Below are 21369 nucleotides of genomic sequence, written 5' to 3'. Positions count from 1 at the left end.
TTGACTTAGTTCTTCGCTGCTCTGAAACATGACAGTACATAAGTCTAAGATCAGGTACAGTACTAAGTGATTGTGAAAGACATATGTAGTCAAAAGGGGATTTGTCCCTCTTATTCGTTGAGAGTAAGATGTCTAAGGCCTGCAAAGTTAAATCAACAGAGAATGATCACTCTGTGTCTCTGGATTTGACATGACATTTGTGGCAAAAGGATAAATGATAGTTTCACCTAAATTATTTCAAGTAAGGGACTTGAAGGGGATGATGTTATTGAATGGCACTTCATCATGCGTATTAGGGGTAGTAAACCGTAGTTAAGCAGTATTTGCTACTTGCATCAATCTTCTATGTATCTTATGCAAGTGGGAGATTGTTGGACTCGGTCTGCCCAAGACACATATTATGATTAATGTGGCTAGTACGTAATGATCCAATCCGGGTCATACCCAATAACAAGCTAGACAAACGCCGATTATATTTGTTTATATATGATATGATCATAAATAAATAAATATTAACACTTATGTTATTTGGAAAGGGTTTCTAAATACAATATACTTGTGAAATGAATAAATCATATGGATGATTTATATTTTGAGAGAGAACATTACATAATGCTATTTAAGATGGTTAAATAACAATATGTAACACTTATCAATTTGCATGTTGCTTGAAAAATGTTATGTTATAATTCTATGAAATGAAAATACATAACATAATAAGTTTTACATTTTAAAACTTGTTTCAAAAAAAATATATAAAAATTGAAATGGGCATGAGGGTGGCGCCCCCCCCCCCCCCTCTCTTTCTCTATTCAATTTTATATTATTATTTTCAAGTGAGTGGAGACATGCAAATGTTGTGATTGGCACTTTGGGTGGTGCCTTTGAATGACCACAACATCTCTCTTTCATTTTTCATTACACATTTTTGCAAGTAATAAAAAACACTCTCACTCTCTTCCTTTCTCTTCCAATTTTGGCCAAAGGAGAAGAAGAACAAGGACGTGTTTTTCAAGTGCTAAAATCCTAGCTAAAGGTGTGTTGTTGGAGCTTGGGGTATACTACCTTGAGGAACTACTTATTCAAGTTCTTGCCTACTTTTCACCATCTCCTTCATACTTCTTTGGTTTACTTGAAAGGTAGTTTAACATGCATGAACTTATAGTGACACGCATTTGTTTGATAGTATGTATTTCGTATTTGGATCCGGGTTTGGGTTTTGCATGTATAAAATTGGTTTTATTCACTATGAACTAACAAGATTTAAATCTTTTATCCGCTGCGTTTTTCATAAAATTGGAGTTTTATAACTTTGATAATCTTGTTAAAACCCAACAGGGTCTCCTCACCCCGGGTCTTCCCCGAGTAATATATTTGACCCGACCGCAGTTTAACAAAAACCAACAAAATCATGCAACACGAGCCTCCTCATCCCGGGTCATCCCCAAGTAATATATTTGACTCGGTCACAGTTTAATAATACCAAAAGTCACGCAACACGAGTCTCCTCACCCCGGGTCATCCTCGAGTAATATATTTGACTCGGTCACGGTTTAACATGCCTAAACATGTGATACGGGCCTCCTCACCCCGGGTCTTCCCCAAGTAATATATTTGACCCGACCACGGTTTAGCAGGACGGCGGGCCTCCTCACCCCAGGTCATCCCCAAGTAATATATTTGACCCGCCGGGACATAAACATGCAACACGAGCCTCCTCACCCTGGGTCTTCCCCGATAAGTATGTTTGACCCGGTTACAGTTTACCGACACATACGCATCCACATACACACTTACCAACATCTAATTCAAGCATTCAACCCAACCATATCATCATATTCAATCCATAAATAATGGATAATCTAGGAATTAATACTAGGCCTAATAGTATCCTCGAGCCTAGACCATAAATAATGTATGTAACCTTAAGGAATATAAGATCATAAACGAGTCTAAATTATCCTAAGGCATAGAAAATAATTCAAACATAGCTTTCAACATGCACAATCACGAATAATCCTTTATCGTACATTACATACGCAAGGCTGTGGAACGTCAATTTCAATTAGCGATCAAGGGTTCTCCAATCAGAATTGCGAGCGACAAGAATGGCGAGCTGGTCTTCGTCCACCGCTGCTCCCATCAATTCCGTCCACTTTCACCATCACCGTTCAGCAATCCGTCAACGTCCAACGATTCCATCCACTTTCCACCGTCGCGACCAACGACGGTGCCGCCGTGAACACCTTCTTCTTCCGTCACGAGTTGTTCACAGATTGATCAATTTGACCAATTGAAATTGTTGAACCTAATTGATCATTTAACCTAGAAATTGATCTAATTAATCATCAATTTGAAGCTTCAATCGATTAATTTTGAGTTTTGAGTGATGGATTTTAACCTATCAGGATTTAAGCCTGAACGTTTAAACTTTTAACCTTGAATGTTTAATTTTTTTGCCTGAACGTTTAAGTTTTTTGTCTGAGCGTTTAAATTTTTGACCTTGAACGTTTAAGTTTTTTGCCTAAACGTTTAAACTTCTAACCTTGAATGTTTTAGGGTTACGATTTTGGCTTGAACGTTTTAGTTGAAAGTATGTTGCGTACGTAATGTACGTTAAGCGATTATTGTATGTTAACTCACCCCTATACATACATACATACATACATACATACATATATATATATATGTGTGGGGGGGGGGGGGATCAAGTGAAAACTTCTCTTAAAGAGAAAACTTAAACACTCCTAAAAATACTATTTTTAACTTTTTTTAAAAAAAAATTTTGAAGTTTTCTTTTTTTCCATTATTCTTATATGTTGTTATTGGTTCAAAAAAAAAACCTTGTCGGTAATCTTGTCGGTGTAGTGCACATGTGTAATAGTGTGCATTGCATATATGCAAAAGTATTGTATTGCATAGAATACAACATTATTGCACAGAATACAACATTATTGCACATATTTGATACGCACTATTATATATATGCAATATAAGACTAATACGCACATCGAATACGCATTAGTACGTATGCTTAATACAACAGTAACGCACATGTGCACTACTACACATATACAATACACAATATTGAATACATGCAATTAAACATTATTGAACTTAAAATTACATAGTAATACACATATGTAATACAACGGTATCGCACAGTAATATGTATGTGCATTACAGCGAGGTTTTTTTATTTTTTCGAGTGAAGTGTAAGAAAATATAAGAATAATAGCAAAAACAGAATTTTGAAATATTTTTAACTAAAAATAATTCTTTATGAGTTTTTAAGTTTTCTCTGTAAAGATGAGTTTATATATATATATATATATATATATATAGGATTGGGATTATGTGAGAACTATTTTAAAATTGAGAACTTTGAGAACCATTTTGGAACAAAAAAAAAAACTCTTTTAAGAAAAATAAAAAAAATATATAAAACAAAAAAATCAAAATTTTTTATTTTCATCCCGTTTTCATAAAAAATTAAAAAAAAATAAAAACATATATATCGGTTTTGCAAAATTATACATATGTGTATAATACTTATTTTTTAATTTTATACATGTTATTTTTTATACACCTATGTATAATTAAGATAAATGATAATGTACATATGTGTACATTATGTAAATTGAGATTAAATAAAAATATACATATGTGTATAATTAGGTTTTTTTTATTTTTTATTTTTTTTATGAAACCGGGATAAAAATAAAATCTTTTGGTTTTTTTACTATTTTAAATTTTTGTTTTTTTTTATTTTATAATTTTTTAATATTTTTAAGAGGTTTTTTATGACCCAAAATGGTTCTCAAAGTTCTCAATTTCAAAAGGTTCTCTTAGGATTGTCACCCTATATATGAAAAGGGTCCGATACATTAATCCTTTATCGTACAATAGGTACGTCGCACCATTAACTCTTAATTTCAAAACCACGCTAACCCTAAAACATAACTACGTGATTCGTTCGTCGTCCACCGCCTCTGCGTTCCCGTCAAAGTCCACCGTCCACCGTCGCTTCCTTCCAATCAAAGTCCACCATCGCGACCATCATCTACCGTCGTGAGAACGGTATCTTCCGTCACGATCGTTCTTCATAGGTCAATTGATTAATTCTCCAATTGAAATTGAAGAACCTAATTGATCAATTAACCTTGAAATTGATCCAATTAATCATCAGTTTGAAGCTTCAATCGATCAATTTTAAGTTTTGAGTGATGGGGTTTAACCTTGAATGTATCAGGATTTAAGCCTAAACGTTTTTGGTCTGCAGCCTGAACGTTTTAGTTTTTAAGCCTGAACGTTTTAGATTTTGGAATTTGACTTGAATGTTTTTGTTTTTTTTTTTTTGAACATTGATTGAACGTATTTCGAGATAGCTGGCTCTGCTGGTATAAGAGTTGAACGGGTCAGTACTAGGGGTGGCAATCTTGACCCAAACCATTTCAAATAGGTCAATTTGGGTTGTTTTAAAAATCATATGGGTTGGTTTGGGTCATAGATTTTAACAAGATGGGTCAAAATGGATCACTTAAAATTCCACCTTCTAATTTTCAGATCAAAATGGGTAGACAAATTTAAAGAAATGGGTCCATTTGGGTTAGTGTCTTAAGGAAATGTGGCAAGCTCGGGTTGAAACGGGTTTTGGATTGGAACGAGTTCGGTTTAGGTTTCAAGCCGACATGAGCTGTCGCACTGGACGGGTTGGGTTTCGGTATCCTTTGTTTCTTTTTGGTCGGTTTCGGAGCACTGAACGGGTTGGGTTTTGGTTTCTTTTGCTTGTTTTTGGTCAGTTTCGGATTTGTTTCGGCTTTTTGTTTCGTTGTTGTCTGTTTTTCAGTTTCATTTCTGTTCTGTTTCAGTTTTTAATTTCATTTAGATCGATTTTTCGGTTTTGATTAATTCTGTTTGTTTTTTGTTTATGTTTCGTTTTCGTCGGCTTTCGGTTTCAATTCATTTCTCGTTTTTTTTAAGAAGAACGAGGACAACGGCGCAAATGTTTTAGTTTTTTTACATTTTTCGTTTTTGATTTATACTTTGAGTTACGATTTTTTTATTAATTTTTTTGAATTTTTTTGGGAGGGGTTTTTATGTTAATAAAAACCCCTCCCAAAAAAATTAATAAAAAAATCATAACTCAAAATATAAATAAAAAACGAAAAATGTATAAAAACTAAAACATTTGCGACTTTACCCTCGTTCTTAAAAAAAAAAACGATCCGACCCGTTCCGACCTTGACCCATTCCGACCCGGACCCGTTCTGACCCAAACTTTTTGACCCTAACCCGTTCCGACCCGAACCAAAACAACCCTTTTCTTAGTTGACCAATTCCGACCCTAACCCGTTTCGACCTAACCCATTTACCACCCCTAGTCAGTACATGTCAATTTTATACAAAGGTTATTTTGGTCAAAAGTTTAGGTTAATTGTGATCGCAAGAAACAAAGGCCGCAGTTAATGCAACCTTAATTTGGTGCTTCCACAAACTACTTGAAACCAATGTTATGGGTAATTCAATTTCACGGATATGGGTCAAATGGGTTGTTATATTTAAAACAATAATCGTTATCACACTTCTTGTACCAAATTAAATATTAACTAGTACTTTACCAGACGCGTTGCGCCGGGACAAGTCTGTTAAACCTGGGTGGAGGCAAAACCCAAGTATTGTCGGTCTCAAGCGAAAAGGCGGTAAGTGGACGCGAATTCGGTTAGTTTCGGTTACTTGTGTTATTGTACTGGGACTAAAACCAAAAGCTGAACAAAAAAAAATACAAAATGAAGGTGGACCAATGGGTGGCGTCGGTTGGTAAAACTCGAACATTAATAAAGCGCGACTGTTGTTGTTCCCGGACGTTGAGATGGTGAGTCTATGGATATTCGACCGGTTTCTTTCACATTTATACGGTACCGGAACTAAAACAAAACGGTTGGTAAACCCGTTTGTTTGTAATACCCAAGCATTATTGATCCCGAATTTGGATCGGTGAGTCGACACAAATAACCTATTAATTATTAATTTAAAAAAAACAAAAAAAAAGTAAATTACTCGGCCCAATCATACGTTGCCAAGTGACCAATCATCCTAGGCGTTGGTAAATCCCAAGGGATGTCGGTCTCGAGCATGTGGGGGTGGGTTGAGGTGAATTAACTCGGTTCCGGTTACGTCCGTTACAGTAATAGAATTAATATAAAAAGGTCGGTAAAACTCACCCAATAGTTTGTAAAACCCAATTGTAGTTGGTTCCTGCGTGATAGTGGTTAGTCAACGCGTATAACCGTTTTATTTATCACTTAAGAAGCAAAAAAAATCAAATTTTGCCAACTGGACCGTTAAAGAGTGTCACCAAAGTTCTTCTTTATACTATATAATAATAATAACATTATCTTAAGAGAGTTCAAATAAAAACCATAAAATTACTTGAAAATAGGGATGAGCAAAAATCGGTATGGTACCGATTGGTACCGGTACCGAACCGGTTCCGGTACCGAACCTTGATACCGAAAACTCAAAACCTTGGTACTGCTTCGGTACCGAACCGAACATTTTGGTACCGGTACCAAAAATTTGCCTTGGTACCGAAATGTTCGGTTCGGTACCGGTATGGTACCGATTTGGTAATGTACGGATACCGGTATTTCACGAATTTTACCTTAAATACCGGCACAGTACATGTACCGAACCGAACATTTCAGTACCGGTACCAAAAATTTGCAACTTTTGTAATCGGGATTTTCGATACCGGTACGGTACCGAGCTCATCCCTATTTGAAAACCACTTTTAAATGCATTTTTATAAAACTTTTATTTTTTTATTTTTTTATATGTTATTAATCTTACCAAAACAAAAAAGAAATAAAAACGGTACATGAATACCGTAATCTAAAGAAAGAAAAAAAGGTGGAAGAAATTATACCTTTTGTCCTTACGGGGTGGCAAATGGGTTGGGTAGGGTCGAAACGGGTCAAAGTCGGAACGGGTCAAAACGGGTCAGGTCGGTTTTTTTTTTTTAAGAACGAGGGTAAAGTCGCAAATGTTTTAGTTTTTTTACATTTTTCGTTTTTTATTTCTATTTTGAGTTATGATTTTTTTATTAATTTTTTTGAATTTTTTTGGGAGAGGTTTTTTTATTAACATAAAAACCCCTCCCAAAAAAATTCAAAAAAATTAATAAAAAAACCATAACTCAAAATATAAATCAAAAACGAAAAAAGTAAAAAAACTAAAACATTTGCGCCGTTGTCCTCGTTCTTAAAAAAACGAGAAATGAATTGAAACCGAAAGCCGATGAAAACGAAACATAAACCAAAAACGAACAGAATTAATCAAAACCGAAAAATCGATCTAAATGAAACTAAAAACTGAAACAGAACAGAAATGAAACTGAAAAAACAGACGACGAAACAAAAAGCCAAAACAAATCCGAAACCAACCAAAAACAAGCAAAAGAAACCGAAACCCAACCCGTCCAGTGCTCCGAAACCGACCAAAAAGAAACAAAGGATACCGAAACCCAACCCGTCCAGTGCGAAAGCTCAAGTCGGCTTGAAACCTAAACCGAACTCTTTCCAATCCAAAACCCGTTTCAACCCGAGCTTGCCAAATTTCCTTAAGACACTAACCCAAATGGACCCATTTCTTTACATTTGTCGACCCATTTTGACCCGAAAATAAGGTGGAATTTTAAGTGATCCATTTTGACCCATCTTATTAAAATCTATGACCCAAACCAACCCGTATGAATTTTAAAACAACCTAAATTGACCCATTTGAAATGGTTTGGGTCAAGATTGCCACCCTAGTCCTTAGTCAAGCTCAGCCCTACAGGTGGAGGAACCAAAGAATATTCACATATACAAACATGTGAGTAATAGATCAAAAGCATTTACAGTTTGTATACCAAGCTCAGATAATTATACATGTTATGAATAGTTGCAATCTGTGAGTGTGAAGGAGTTTGCTAATTAGTATATATATAATAACATCTGTAAAATTGGATACATCCACACAGATATGTTTTCATCCATACATTATAATAACCAACAAATTGATTGGAGAAAACTGTTTTTATGTTATTTACATGTGATATCATTAAAACAGTACAAATACATCATTCCTGTTTGACACTAAAATAATGTTTGTTCCTGAGCCCAACTTCCACAACCAGAGTTAACAGAGCCTCACACACCTGTGAAGCATCCGGCTCCAACGGGTCATCATTCGTTGAAGAGTAAACCATCCAAGCATGGTCCAACTTCCGCTTCGGGTGCACCACCACCGACCCAGGCACTTCCGCATCACGACATGTGACCAGACCATCACTCTTCTCACCGTATCTAGTTTGTAACAGCTGAGCACAGGCCGCCAATGTGGCTCCGAGAGGCACCACAACAGGCAGCACAGTGGCGGCTGAGTTTGTGAATGCGGGTAGCTCTGCATGTGCAACACGAGAAAGTGTTGCTAAAACAGCTGGCGATATGTTGGCTTCTGTGTGAAATGATACAACCGGGAGTTCTTTTGGTAACTGGTGCTTCTTTAAAAACTCCTTGCGTTTCTCGTATGTCAAATCTTCCAACGATTGCAAGTCACCCTTCAAGTAACAAACATTTACGCATATATGATCCAAATGGTTCAGATTTGGCGGTATTGTTCGTTCGGTTTTGGACTTAGAACCAGTCATTTAACCTTTATTTTTCATATATTTTTTTCATTTTGGAATATATAGTTGTGTTTATGTATTATAAGAACTGTTGACCAGTTTATGTGTTACAACTGTTAACCATTACAAATTTTTAATACAAACTAATGCTATGAAGAAAAAAGATCGGTTTAAACCATGAAACCAGCCTGTTCAGTTGATTTTTTCCAAAAATGTAATTAGTGGTTCGGCCCAGAATTTTTGTCAAAAACGACCGAACGGGACCCTAAACACCAAACCAAAAACTGATTCAGGTTTTTAGTTATTGAAAAAAATTTGGTTTCGGTTTTTTCAGTTGTCAGTTTGTTTTTGGTTTTTCTGCAAACACCAACTTTGGAACCAAAATTTGGTCTTTTATGTGTTCCCGAGTTCATTTATGAAAAGAAAGGGAAGGAAAAGAAAATTTTCTCTTCTTATCTTTTCTTTTGGCATAACCTTTTTCTCTTCAATTTTCTTTCCTTCCTAATCTTTCCAATTTGGAAAGATACAATTTCTCTTATTTTGCTCCTTATTTTCTCTCCCCTCCCCTCCTTGTCTTTCTTTTAATGAAACTCGGGAACACCCTTTTTATATTTTCCTTCCCTTTCCTTCCTTAAAAGAAACTCGGGAACACAACAAAGTTTTTCCATCACTCATTTTCCTTCCCTTTCCTCCTTTAAATGAAACTCGGGAACACAGTTATTGAAAACCATTTGGTTTCGATTTTTTAAGGTTTTGTGTTTATGTTACAAGTTTTTTCAATTGTGGGTTCGGTTTCAATTTTTTCGTTTTTTTTACCATTTAGGCTTTGAAAAATTTTGGGCTGAAAATAAACTGGCCCAAAAATTAATTTGGGTCTAAATCTTTTTGTTAACTAAAGAGTAATTAATTATACACTATTTATTAAATTCCTACACAGTACTTGACATCCAAATGAAAATAAAAACCAACAAATTTGGTTCGTTTTTTTCAGTTTCTACTACACGCAAAACTGAAAATAAACCAAAATTTTGTTTTTACAGAAAATAAAACCAAACCGTTGGTTTTGTTTGGGTTTAGTTTTTTCGGTTACGGGTTCATTTTTCAGTTTCATGTTCACCAAAGCGCTTATGAAATCTCTAAAATGCCCTTCATCCCGAATCATGCAGCTCATAGTAAAAGCTACACCACATGATAACATAGGAGAAAGAATGTACCTTTATCACTTTACATATCAAGATTTCCATAAGTTTTCGGACGTTAAAATAATCCCCAATCTGGCCTTCTCTCATAATATCTGAAGCAATCGGGCTACCACCATATGGGCTTTGGGCTAAAGCCAGGCCCGCAACTTTATCTCTGAGATCGGGCCAATACATTGATAAAGCAGCAGCTGCATCTACGCCCCCTTTACTATGACCCAGAAGCAAAACCCGCTTCTTGGAACCCCAATAAACCTCTTCAATATACTCTTTAATTTCCCGTGCATTCTTTTCAACTGATGCCTAAAATGTTGTCCCATGTTGACATCATCACCACATTAAATTGGGATCATAATAAAGATTAAGGATAATAACAGTAATACCTCGCTATGAATCTTTGCAATGTGACACGTTAATCCCATTTTCGAGAAAGTTGCCTTTGTAGCAGTGAAATAAAGCGGCCCATGGTTGCTAAAAAGACCTGCACACATTGACTAACAGATTATGATTTTATATACATAACATATCAATAATCCAGATAACAATCTGTAGATTATTTATTACCTGGAACCAAGAGATAAACCATCGAATTTGGCAACACATGTATACTGTGCCTGATACAGCGAGAAGCAACAAGATCAATACTTTTAAGTACATAAAACTGAAAAACTAAACCTAAACAAAAACCGACGGTTTGGTTTTAGGGTTTTGTATTGGTTTTACATGTAATTCAAAACCCAACCAAATGTATGAATTTTCATTTTTTTTATTTTGAATGTTAAATAAATTTTAATTTAATAGTGTAACCAAATAATTAAGCACAAATGTATGATAATCAATAAATTATTAATTAACAAAAAGGTTTACGTCCAAAGTCATTATGTTGGGCAATTCAAACTTTCGACCCAAAAATTTCAAGTCCAAATGAAAAACCAAAAATTTCATGTCCAAATGAAAAACCAAAATCAAACGCTTTTCAAAAGCCTAAAAACAAAAAGTTTGGTTTTAGACCAAAATCGACCCATGCAAGCCCCAAATCAAAATATCATACAAGTAAATATAGTGGAAGGAAATGAAGTAGTATTATACATTATATTGTCAAGAATATTATTAAAACGCTCTGTCCCGTCTTCAATAGGAGGCATTCCTGGAGCACGTTGAAGCCACCCAATGTCATCAGATGACCCGTGAACTGTCTTTCGGACCCGCTCAATAAGACTGAAAGATAACCAATGCAAACAGAATTAACCGCATATTTATATAAAAACAAATTACATTCTAAAGCATACTGAAATTTAATCTAGACTGGTTAATCATGAAACAGAGCATATGCTACGGTTACCCTTGAAACATGGAAATCCCAGGTTGACTGGTCTGAACAGATTGCACGACTGCATGATTGGTTTGAGAAGTGGTCTGAACAGTTTGCACAACTGCATTACTAGTTTGAGAACGATCTGAGTTCCTTGTTATTTCATCAGGGGTAGGGGGCGCATTATTACTCAATAAAGGTTCTCTGAGTTCTTTCGACTCCTGCCCGTTAGAACTTATGGAAGCAATGTCTGTTCAAAGAGGAAAAATGACCATAAATGAGATTATAGAAATTAATAATAACAATAATCTCTTCTTAATTGAAATATAACTCAAAAAAGAGTAATCACAAGTGTGTGTGGCAGACCAGAAGTGACAGGGAAACAACTAGTGAGATATGAAGTTGTCTCGGCTAAATAAGAAGCGGCTCCATTTAAAGCTGGTACTGATGGAAATAGTGGGGGATTTATCTGCCCATTGCTCATGGCGGCATGGTTTGCCTGACAGAAAAAGAGTTAAAAAAGCAGCTGTTTAACTATGCTTTATATATTCCTTGTGTATTTACATCATAGAGGGGGTGTGTATGTGTGTGTGTGTATATGCATACATATATACACGCGCGCGTGCACACACACACATATATACAAGAGGTTTCATATGTGAATACTTTTGAATATGTCCACATTTGATATAACGAAGCAATCATAGATGTTGATTATTGCCAAAAAAAAAAGAAAAAAAAAAGAAAACCCCCCCCCCCCCAACCATAAAAAGAGTTAGGGAAAAGTGTGTTACCGTGATTCGAATCCTTGATTCTTCCCTATTGGTGTTTGTAGCATCCATAGATAAGACCAGCTGATAGCAAAAAAAGATGAACATATCAGCAGTTGTTATTAAACGGCGTAAGACAAAGAAAACACACACACACACACACACATATATATATAACGGTGCAAAGAATACATCTTCAAACATGTTCATCAATACGCCAAAAAATATAATGGTGAAGTGGTCTAACAGTGGATCTTTGATGTAAGAAATTTCTAAGCACAAGAACCGAGACTAAAAAAAAATCTCTTGCTATATTTATTAACATAAAAGCTGGTAAATAACACACACTGGAAACGAATCTCAAAACCTATCTAATTCAGTGTGTGAATAAGCCTCAACTTATACAGCACAAGCCTATGAAAACTTGAAAAAAGAAACTAGATAAATACTATGACTAGATAAACCAGAAAAACAAACTTAAATCAATATCTATCCGGTTTGTTACATTTACAAAGGCATTTAGTGGGACCGCAGATTGATTGCATGGCTAGCAATTTAGGCACTGCTAAATTAATATATTATATAAGCAATCCCTTCACAGAAAGACCATTAAGGTTCATCCATCATCTATTTCAGTTCAGTACCGGTTTTGCTTTTTTGGGTGGTCTCTGACATCAGCACCCGGTGGAGTTTTGGTCTTGATTTTGGATCGTCAATTATTGGTTGGTCGATTTCAAGAAAACTGATCTTATGTTTTACCAGTCTGACAACTATTATTCGAATTTGATGAATGTCTGTTAATTGATTTGGTTTTTCAATATTTTGGTTAGGCTAAACATATGCTTCGCGAATACTTTTGGTTGTTAAGAACTGTATGGTTTGACCATATGATGCAAATGTTTCAAATAAGTTTTAAGATCAACATAACACGTTGAAGATGCTTCAAAGTTGATGCAAGATTAATTTCCGGTGTAATCATACTGATTCTCCAACAAACTGGTGTACGAGCATTAGGTTTGTAAAGAGAGCAGGAGTGTTATTCAAATCTATACCACTTCATGAACTAGATTCATAGTCACATAAATCGCTCAAGTAGCCGCGATTTTCGCATTGGTACGTTTTGTACCCAATCGCAATTCGCAAACGTGCCGGTCGCCGGCGAAATCGCGATCCAAATTGCCGGAACGTCGCTCCGATTGAACCCTAAATCGTGAACCAGAAATCACCAATCCGTCGCTCCGATTGAACCAAAAATCGCGAATCAGGACTGATGGAACGTCTCTCCTATTGGCCTCCTTCCAGATTTGGCCGGATTTATGGAAACGGTGGCCCTCCCAAATCTGAAACTGAAAACCCTAAAACATAAAGCGTCGTTCCCTTTTCTTCAAACAATATGTCATTTTTCACCCTCAACTTTCTATTTTTATAAAACTTAACCCTAAACTTTACTACACAAATACATATTTTTACAAGATAATATTCATAAAATTATTGATAAATATAGGTATACATATACACAATAGCCTGGAAATATTTTTTAAGACATATAATTTTATTTTTATAAGATATATAAATTTTATATTATTTTAATTCCGCCTCGAACCGAACTACATGGTACACCGTACCGGTTCGTACCGAAATGAACCTACCCCCTCCGTACCGAATTCGTTACCTTCAGCGAACCGCGTACCTATACAGGAGCGTACCACGATTTATGTGACTATGACTAGATTTGAGCCTAACGCTTTGAATCTATGATGCCACTTTGTTGGAATATCATAGAGTAATACACAAGAATTTTGGGAATTGGGTCCACTTTACTCATGACTAGCGACATATTAAATATACAATTACAAAAGAAAGAAAGAAACTTTATGAAAACACAGCGATTCCAAACCTCCACTAATACACAACCTGAACTACATGACTGATAGGGTTTGATAGATTATGATTGTAGTTAATTGAGATTATAGAATAGAATAAGGCAAACAAAGAACCGAACGATTGTATTAATGAAAATGTATAGAAAAGTTACAGTAGATTCCCAGGCCAAGCCCTCTCACTGCATACACAGGAGCCATGGCAATGCCATCCTAAACATAAACCTACTCTCCCCTCTCTATTAGCTATTAATCCCTATTTATAGAAATATTAGTTGCACTTAACCCCTCCCAAAATAGACAAATGTTATTTAGACTATAACACGAGTATGATTCCTATCAATGACCTTGTTTAAAACAACACTACGACTCCAATACCTAACCTCTATGGATATTTGAATTACATTTTTAACATACTCTACATTTATGTTATAATGATTAAATATATGTACTGACTAGCAAACATGAATATAATAAATGATGAGATACATGATTTCTTACAATATGCTTAAGCTTATGCTTTATTACTAATGACGAAGAAAAGACATGATACACCACGCCGATTAATCTTGGTACCGCCGCCGACTGGTCACCGATTAATCGCTATTTGATCAAAATTGAAATTATTGTATATAAAATATTTGAATAATTACACATAAATTTCAATTCGATTAATCCCTATTAATTGCTAGTCCCTGCCCTACCGCTCGTTTAGCACCTAATAAATTCTACAGCACTGGTTAGGGAAGATATAAAGGAAGATGTTTGACCTAAAATATGAATCCTCAATAATCAACGAGTCATATTACACCATTGCTAACATGTTAAAGCTTATAAATCTTTAAAGTTACAATCCACTCGTCCTTCACAACATATGAAACAGAGCAATATAATTTGAATAACATCTTCAATTTTACCATCCAAAATTTTCAAGCACAAAAGCAAACCCTAACAAAAGAGAGATTGAGACGTCTAAAACCTCTCAGAAACGGACGTTGGTAATATCACAATAAACTTATCGAAATGAATAGCAAGCAATTAGAATAGAATATTATAGAAAAAACAAACCGAATCTTCTTCTCTTCTCTTCGAAATGATTGAAGAGACGGAAATAACAGCCGCCTGATGGATGACTGAAGGTCGGTTATGAATCGTGGAGTTAGGGTTTCGAATCAAGCAATGATGAATACGAATATAATATTGTTTTGTTGGGGTTGCAGAGGATGATGATGATGATGATGATGATGAGATATCATAGATGGCGGAGGTTATTTATTTATTTATTTACTAATCTATATGCCTTTGTCACACACGGGGTTTAAAAAATTATTTTTGAAACATATTAATAAATATAAACTACAAAATATAAAAATTAATAAATATATAGCCAAATAATTTTTAAATAAAACATAAAGGATGTAAAAATATCTAAAAATTTATTTGAAAGATTACCATCACTATCTAGAATGAGACTGTCTCGATTTTTAACTTTTGATATTGCGACATACAATTGAACATGTATAAAAACTTAATTTTTTCCAAAAAATAACCAGCTATTGATAGTGATTATTCTTGACGTAGTTGCGTATAATAAATATGAAATACGAAAGAAGTAAAATACGAAATTCAAAATATGAAATAACTTAATAAGGTTATCTCATACAATTCAAGATCTCCAAATGGCTATATGATCACTTCGAATCGTTAAATGCAGAATTAAAGTAGCGACCAATTTAAAATTATTTACTGTTGAGTACTAACTTTTTGAAATCCGGTTATTGCATGTTTTAACAGCATAGAGTCTTGTGTTCACTTTATTGATATGCTTAAATAATAATGATAAACATCATCCCATATAGTTACATCACATATAAATGTGAAATATGGATAGACGATAGACTATTAAAAAATAGTTCAATTGAAATTGAAATGACAAGATTTACAAAAGGTAATATGAATCATAATGATATTATCATCTTTTGTATAAATATGAAAAAAAAATATGGCAATCTTATCAACTTTTATCTAATTTGATCATTTAACATTACACTGATCAAGTAAATGAGTTCACCAATGAGTGCTTTTGAAAGAGTTCATGCAACATACATGATACCAATTCTTCCATAGTTTTTGTTAGGGGTGAGCAACTTAACCATCAAAACCGTTAAAGCGAACCATAACTGACATAACCGAGCAAATGTTAACCGATAACCGACATAACCGGTGGGTCGGTTTAATGAATTTTTTAAAACCGCTATAACCGAACCGACCTATTTATTTAACCAACAATATGTTTAATATGTTCGAGATTAACTTCCTCCCAACATATTGGATTAAATCATTTTGATATTTTTTTGTTCAACGCTTGTTATCAAATTAAGTTGAATTTCATTGTTGGATTATATAATGTCATTCTTTTTTGAACATATGGTATTAATATTATGGATTATATATCTTTTAGATTATGTCATGTGGTTTTTTTGTAATAATCGGTACCAAACTTTTAGGCTCAATTACATTGTTTTGGTTACGGTTAACCGAACCATAACCGACCCACTATAATCTACAAAACTGACTAAGCAAAACCACCATAACGGGTCGGTTATGGTTATCTATTAACCGACATATCGGTTATGGTTATGGATTTGGCTCAAAACCGCCCCAAACCGACCTATGCACACCCCTAGTTTTTGTATTTCATTTTTGTGTTCATGTATACATTCAACTACTATTTAACACAAAGAAAACAACCACATTTTAATAAAGCATTTGTGCGCAAATTGAAAATAGAGCATCATCATATATGAGTACAAAAGTTTGTTCAGAAGCTCTAATAATCAGTTAAGGTACGCATTGATAATTAGCATGCCATATATTCGTTCTTTAAACAAAAGATGAATTAAAAGTGGACATCAATATGACAAACACGAACTGAAAAAACAAATGTGGCCTAAATATGAATTGTACCTTCCATGAAGATGATTAAATTTCAGACTTTCATAAACTGCATGTAGTATATCAAGGATCTCTATCAAAGATTCGCACAGCTCACTGAAAGTCGGTTCACTTACAGCCATAGTACGAAAAGGATCTGAAAATGAATAGCAAGTATGTTGTATCTTTTCACTAACTTTAAAAATATATACTCATTCAATTAGATAAAACTTTTGAATTTGATATGTTGTAAAGTTTAATTTTTATTAAAAAATGACACTTACCATGACCATTTTTCAGTTGCTTATGAGCTTCTGCAATTGTCAATCATTTTGACAAATCAGTTTAGAACCGTCATTAAACTACATAAAATCAAGTTACTAAAGGATAAGAAAAATCATAAAATGCTCATATGAAATGAAAAGTAACCATTAACACTTGCATAGTAAAATAACTATTACCGTATCATCAAGCAACCTGACCGAAAATCCTGCCTGATCTTATAAGCAAGCTGAAGCAAAAAAAAGCATGTTACAAAAGTAAGTTAGTTTTAGCACTTCATATGGATCCTACTGAAATAATCATTGAACTTAAAATGATATAATATATGTGACACGCAAAGAAGCTACCTTACCCATTAAATCACTTCATATGGATCCTAGAACTTGACACACGTACTCAAAGACCTATTGCCTTTGCCTGTGATGAAGCCTTGCAAAAATAAAAGCAATGTAAACCGGTCCATGGACTAAAGATATTATATTAGTAACCAAAGATAGAAAGAAAAATGAAATTTTGTTATAACATTGCACTTATATTCAACCTAAATATCATTATGTGGTCACATTATCATGGTGTCAAATGATATAATTATGATAACCTGAATCAACCTTAATCTACATCTCATAAAAAATTAGATTCACATTAAAGTAAAAGATAATGGGTGGCATAGATTCTCATAGGCGTTTTATCAAACACTTAGTGGGCAATTGGTTTCGAGGCAAATTCATGTTTTTTTTTTCTGGCCACATAATTTAGGTGTCATGGATTAAACACAGATTAACAGTAAATAATCAACCTTTCATTGCATAAAAGTAAGGAAATTGGCACAGATTAATCTTCAAATTAAAGATAAAAAAAACTCACTTAATATGTTCGTTAATGGCAGCTTCGAGATTAGTCAGCATACTTTTGGCGAGCAAGAGAGTATGGCTGCCACGTAAGCAAATGAGTGCCACGTAAGCAGATGTGGACTTCTCTTTGACTGCCACGTAAGCAAATGAGTGTGTATGGCTGCCAAGTGTCCAAAAGTTTCTCATTTATTATATTATTATTATTATATATATATATAATAAAAATAAATATATATAATAATATAATATATATATATAGGGGGATTTCAAACGTCCTGCTTGCGGTGTGCGCATATAATGTATATATGTGTATACTCTCAGGTGGGCAAAAGTGAAATTACATTAAATTTTGACGTTATTTTACTAATCGCGTGAAAATAACGTTAAAAGTGGCGGAAGGTTAATCAGGCATCATGTGGTTGCGTTGATAGTCGAAAGAAAAGGGTACATGCACCGATCGACCGGTGTGCTGATGGTTGAGTGTTATGTGCCTTATGTCCAAGGCTTGATGCAAAACTACTATCGAGCCGGGGTCTCACCGGAAGCAACCTCTCTATTCCTACGGGGTAGAGGTAAGGCTGTCTACATCTTACCCTCCTTAGACCCTACCATAGCTTTGCTATTTGTGGGATATACTGAGTACGATGATGATGATATAGGGGGATTTCAAAACTTTCAAATAATTTATTACTGTATCTCATTTCTCTTTACTATTCTATTTTTTTTTTAAACGACCAACTAAGTAACGCCGGGTACTTCGTACGCGGCCCCTAATGGCTAAAGGTAGCCCGAGGCCGGCCACGAGTCCGGACGGACGGAGCACCTAGCGGTCCACCTATTGAGGGATTCCCCGGATAAAACTCGACCTCCACGCCCGCCAAACAACATGACAACGAGGAGCCAATAAAACCGGATGAGATCAGGACTTGAACCCTGGCAAGTTAGGGTCATCCCTCATATCTCCCATATAAATTGGTGATAGTGAGTTTTAAACTCCATACCTCTCACTATTAAAGTGAGTGCTTTACCATTGAGCCACATCCAATTTATTTCTTTACTATTCTTCTACACATATAACTAAAGACAACAGTTTTTTTAATATACAGTAGCATACGATAAATAAATATAAATACACGTTCCTTGAGGGGGCATGAGGATAACGTCTTTTTTGTTTTAATATAAACAAACTTTGTGATTAATGTCCGGTTCAGTCTGAATGGTTTTCGGAACCACCAAGTAAACCGGTGTGGCTTGGTGCGTCAATCGAACATGACGTTTAAGTTTTTATGACTATTGACTAGGGTTTTTTTTATTCATATCACAAGACAAGTAACATAAGTTTAGGGTTAGCTAACATAACCTGTTGTGCGATTATAATATTATCCATGCTCAACTTCTTGATTATGAATTTATGATGCAAAAGATTTTTCTTATGAACAAAGTAATCAATTAAGTTTATTTATTATTTAATTTCCTTATTGTTTGCTAACTAGGTTTCTATTGTTTAATAATTTCATATGGCAAGTAAATATGATCTAGAATGGTTAATAACGTGCTTTAGAATTGTTAATTGGATAACTAGCGAAACTAACGAAAAGGTTGAGTTTTGAATCAAAACCTAACGAAGTTGTATTTGACAGACAGATAACGCAGACCGTGTGAGTGACAATAATAAAATTTTATACGGTATGTGTAGAGGTCAAACAAAAAGGTTAACTTTTTCGGTTAAACAATTTTAAACCCGCAATCAAACTCATGTTTTTATGTGAGGTTTATCTCCATTAAACTAGACCATGTGAAGATCTAGACTTATAAAACTAGCTAGATCCTAGTTAGAAGGCATTTTTTCAACCAAAAGAATCTTTTTAATCAGTTTTCTTAGAAAACCATTTTCTTTTTCTAGGTTGAAGGGCGTGATTATAAATAAAAACAAAAAATTGAAATGAGGGAAGCTTACTGTATAAGCAATGGCGGATCAGCTGATCAATTATTAGATCTCTGGATTTAAGGAAGCTTTCAGCCTATTCGTCAAGGATGGAGACGGTAATATTATCACTACTTAATGGGCCTTAGTCCTTAAGCTTACCGGTTAGCTCATCCTTTCGTAAATTCTTTGATTGTGGTCACCTTAGCTCTCCCCTTACATGTAATTCTCTAAAAAATTTCCTTATATGAATCTTGTTAGTATAAATGGCACTAAGAGATTTAAGATTAGTAACAATAATATTAAACCTAGCATTATCATATCAATCTATTCATTTTTCACCCTTTGATTTGACCATTTTGTTGTACAAACAATTCAGTCTTGTTGTTCGTTACCTTAGTGAGTTATAACAAAAATTTTTCCACGTACCATTAGCAGTTTTACACATAGAAACTCTTTTATATTAATTTAGCTTTAAACTTTTTATAAATTTTCTTATGTGTAAAGTGCCAAAATCGTCTCTGAGTTTTGGTCAATAATGCGATTTTCGTCCAAAAAAATTATTTTGTGCATCTGGACCACTGAGGTTTTCCACTTCTTGCCAATTACGTCCAAATCATTAACTCCGTTAAACTCTGTTAGTTTTCTTCGTTAAATGAGGGGTAAAACCATCTTTTCATTAAGGTATGAAGGGCATTTTGGTATTTACATAAACTATAAATTTATATTAAAAAGAAATCTTTTATAAATATATATCAATCACATCGCCTGCTCGAACCCGGATAATGGAACCTTGCCAATTACCTCCACCACTAATAGCAACCTCCTCATTTTCCCAGACTCCATCCACGATGGCATTACTAGGCTACCACCATTAACACTGCAACTGCATTCTTGAACATCTCTCCATCTTCTAATTTCAAGACGCAGTAATGACAACCAACCACCACCAATCCCCTTCTCCGATCACTGTCAGACTCACATTCATAAGCAAATCAAACAACCACCAGCAAACCTCCCAAGAAACAACCCCTTCCGCTAAACACAAATCCAGAAAATCGGAATGAAGAATCCACATAAAACCCCAAGTCTCACCGTTCCCACAATCTCCCATAAAACCCCAAGACCACTGAATAGATTTGGTAGAGGCTGACGGAAAAGTATAGGAAGAATTGGGGGTACTGGGATGATTGTTGTTATCATTTTTATTACTGGTTATTATTATTAACATTAGAATGATTTGGGGATAAAATATTAAACAAACTGAAAAGACTTATCTGCCCTTGATTTAACGACAAAGTTAGATGAAGTTAATGATTCGGACGTAATTGGCAAAAAGTGCGTCGATGGTCCATATGCACAAAATAAACCTTTTGGACAAAAATCGCATTATTGACCAAACTTTAAGAACGATTTTAACACTTTACTTCTTTCTTATCATTCTTCAATAGATGGCATCGAACACCCTATAATGGTTCACCTATACCACCTCATGAACTTTACCAATAAATTTGAATAAATATATATTCAAGTTTGCTTAAAGGGG

General features: G+C 34.6%; 1 protein-coding gene across 1 annotated transcript; it reads right to left on the bottom strand.

Moving 5' to 3' along the window:
- Positions 1 to 8060: 8060 nt before the first annotated feature.
- LOC143532599 (uncharacterized) lies at positions 8061 to 12043 on the bottom strand. The gene is made up of 8 exons (XM_077027612.1): positions 11977 to 12043; positions 11549 to 11681; positions 11213 to 11432; positions 10960 to 11088; positions 10435 to 10484; positions 10254 to 10351; positions 9886 to 10173; positions 8061 to 8602 (listed from the first exon to the last, which is right to left on the bottom strand). Exons 1-8 carry the CDS (start codon positions 12022 to 12024, stop codon positions 8123 to 8125), a joined length of 1446 nt encoding a protein of 481 aa, XP_076883727.1. The 5' UTR covers positions 12025 to 12043; the 3' UTR covers positions 8061 to 8122.
- Positions 12044 to 21369: the final 9326 nt, after the last annotated feature.

Source organism: Bidens hawaiensis, unplaced genomic scaffold (assembly GCF_021521415.1).
Source record: "Bidens hawaiensis isolate Kalapana, Puna unplaced genomic scaffold, B.hawaiensis_p1.1 tig00009480_1, whole genome shotgun sequence".
In the NCBI taxonomy this organism is placed as follows: domain Eukaryota; kingdom Viridiplantae; phylum Streptophyta; class Magnoliopsida; order Asterales; family Asteraceae; genus Bidens; species Bidens hawaiensis.
This window is presented reverse-complemented; position numbering and strand designations above follow the sequence as displayed.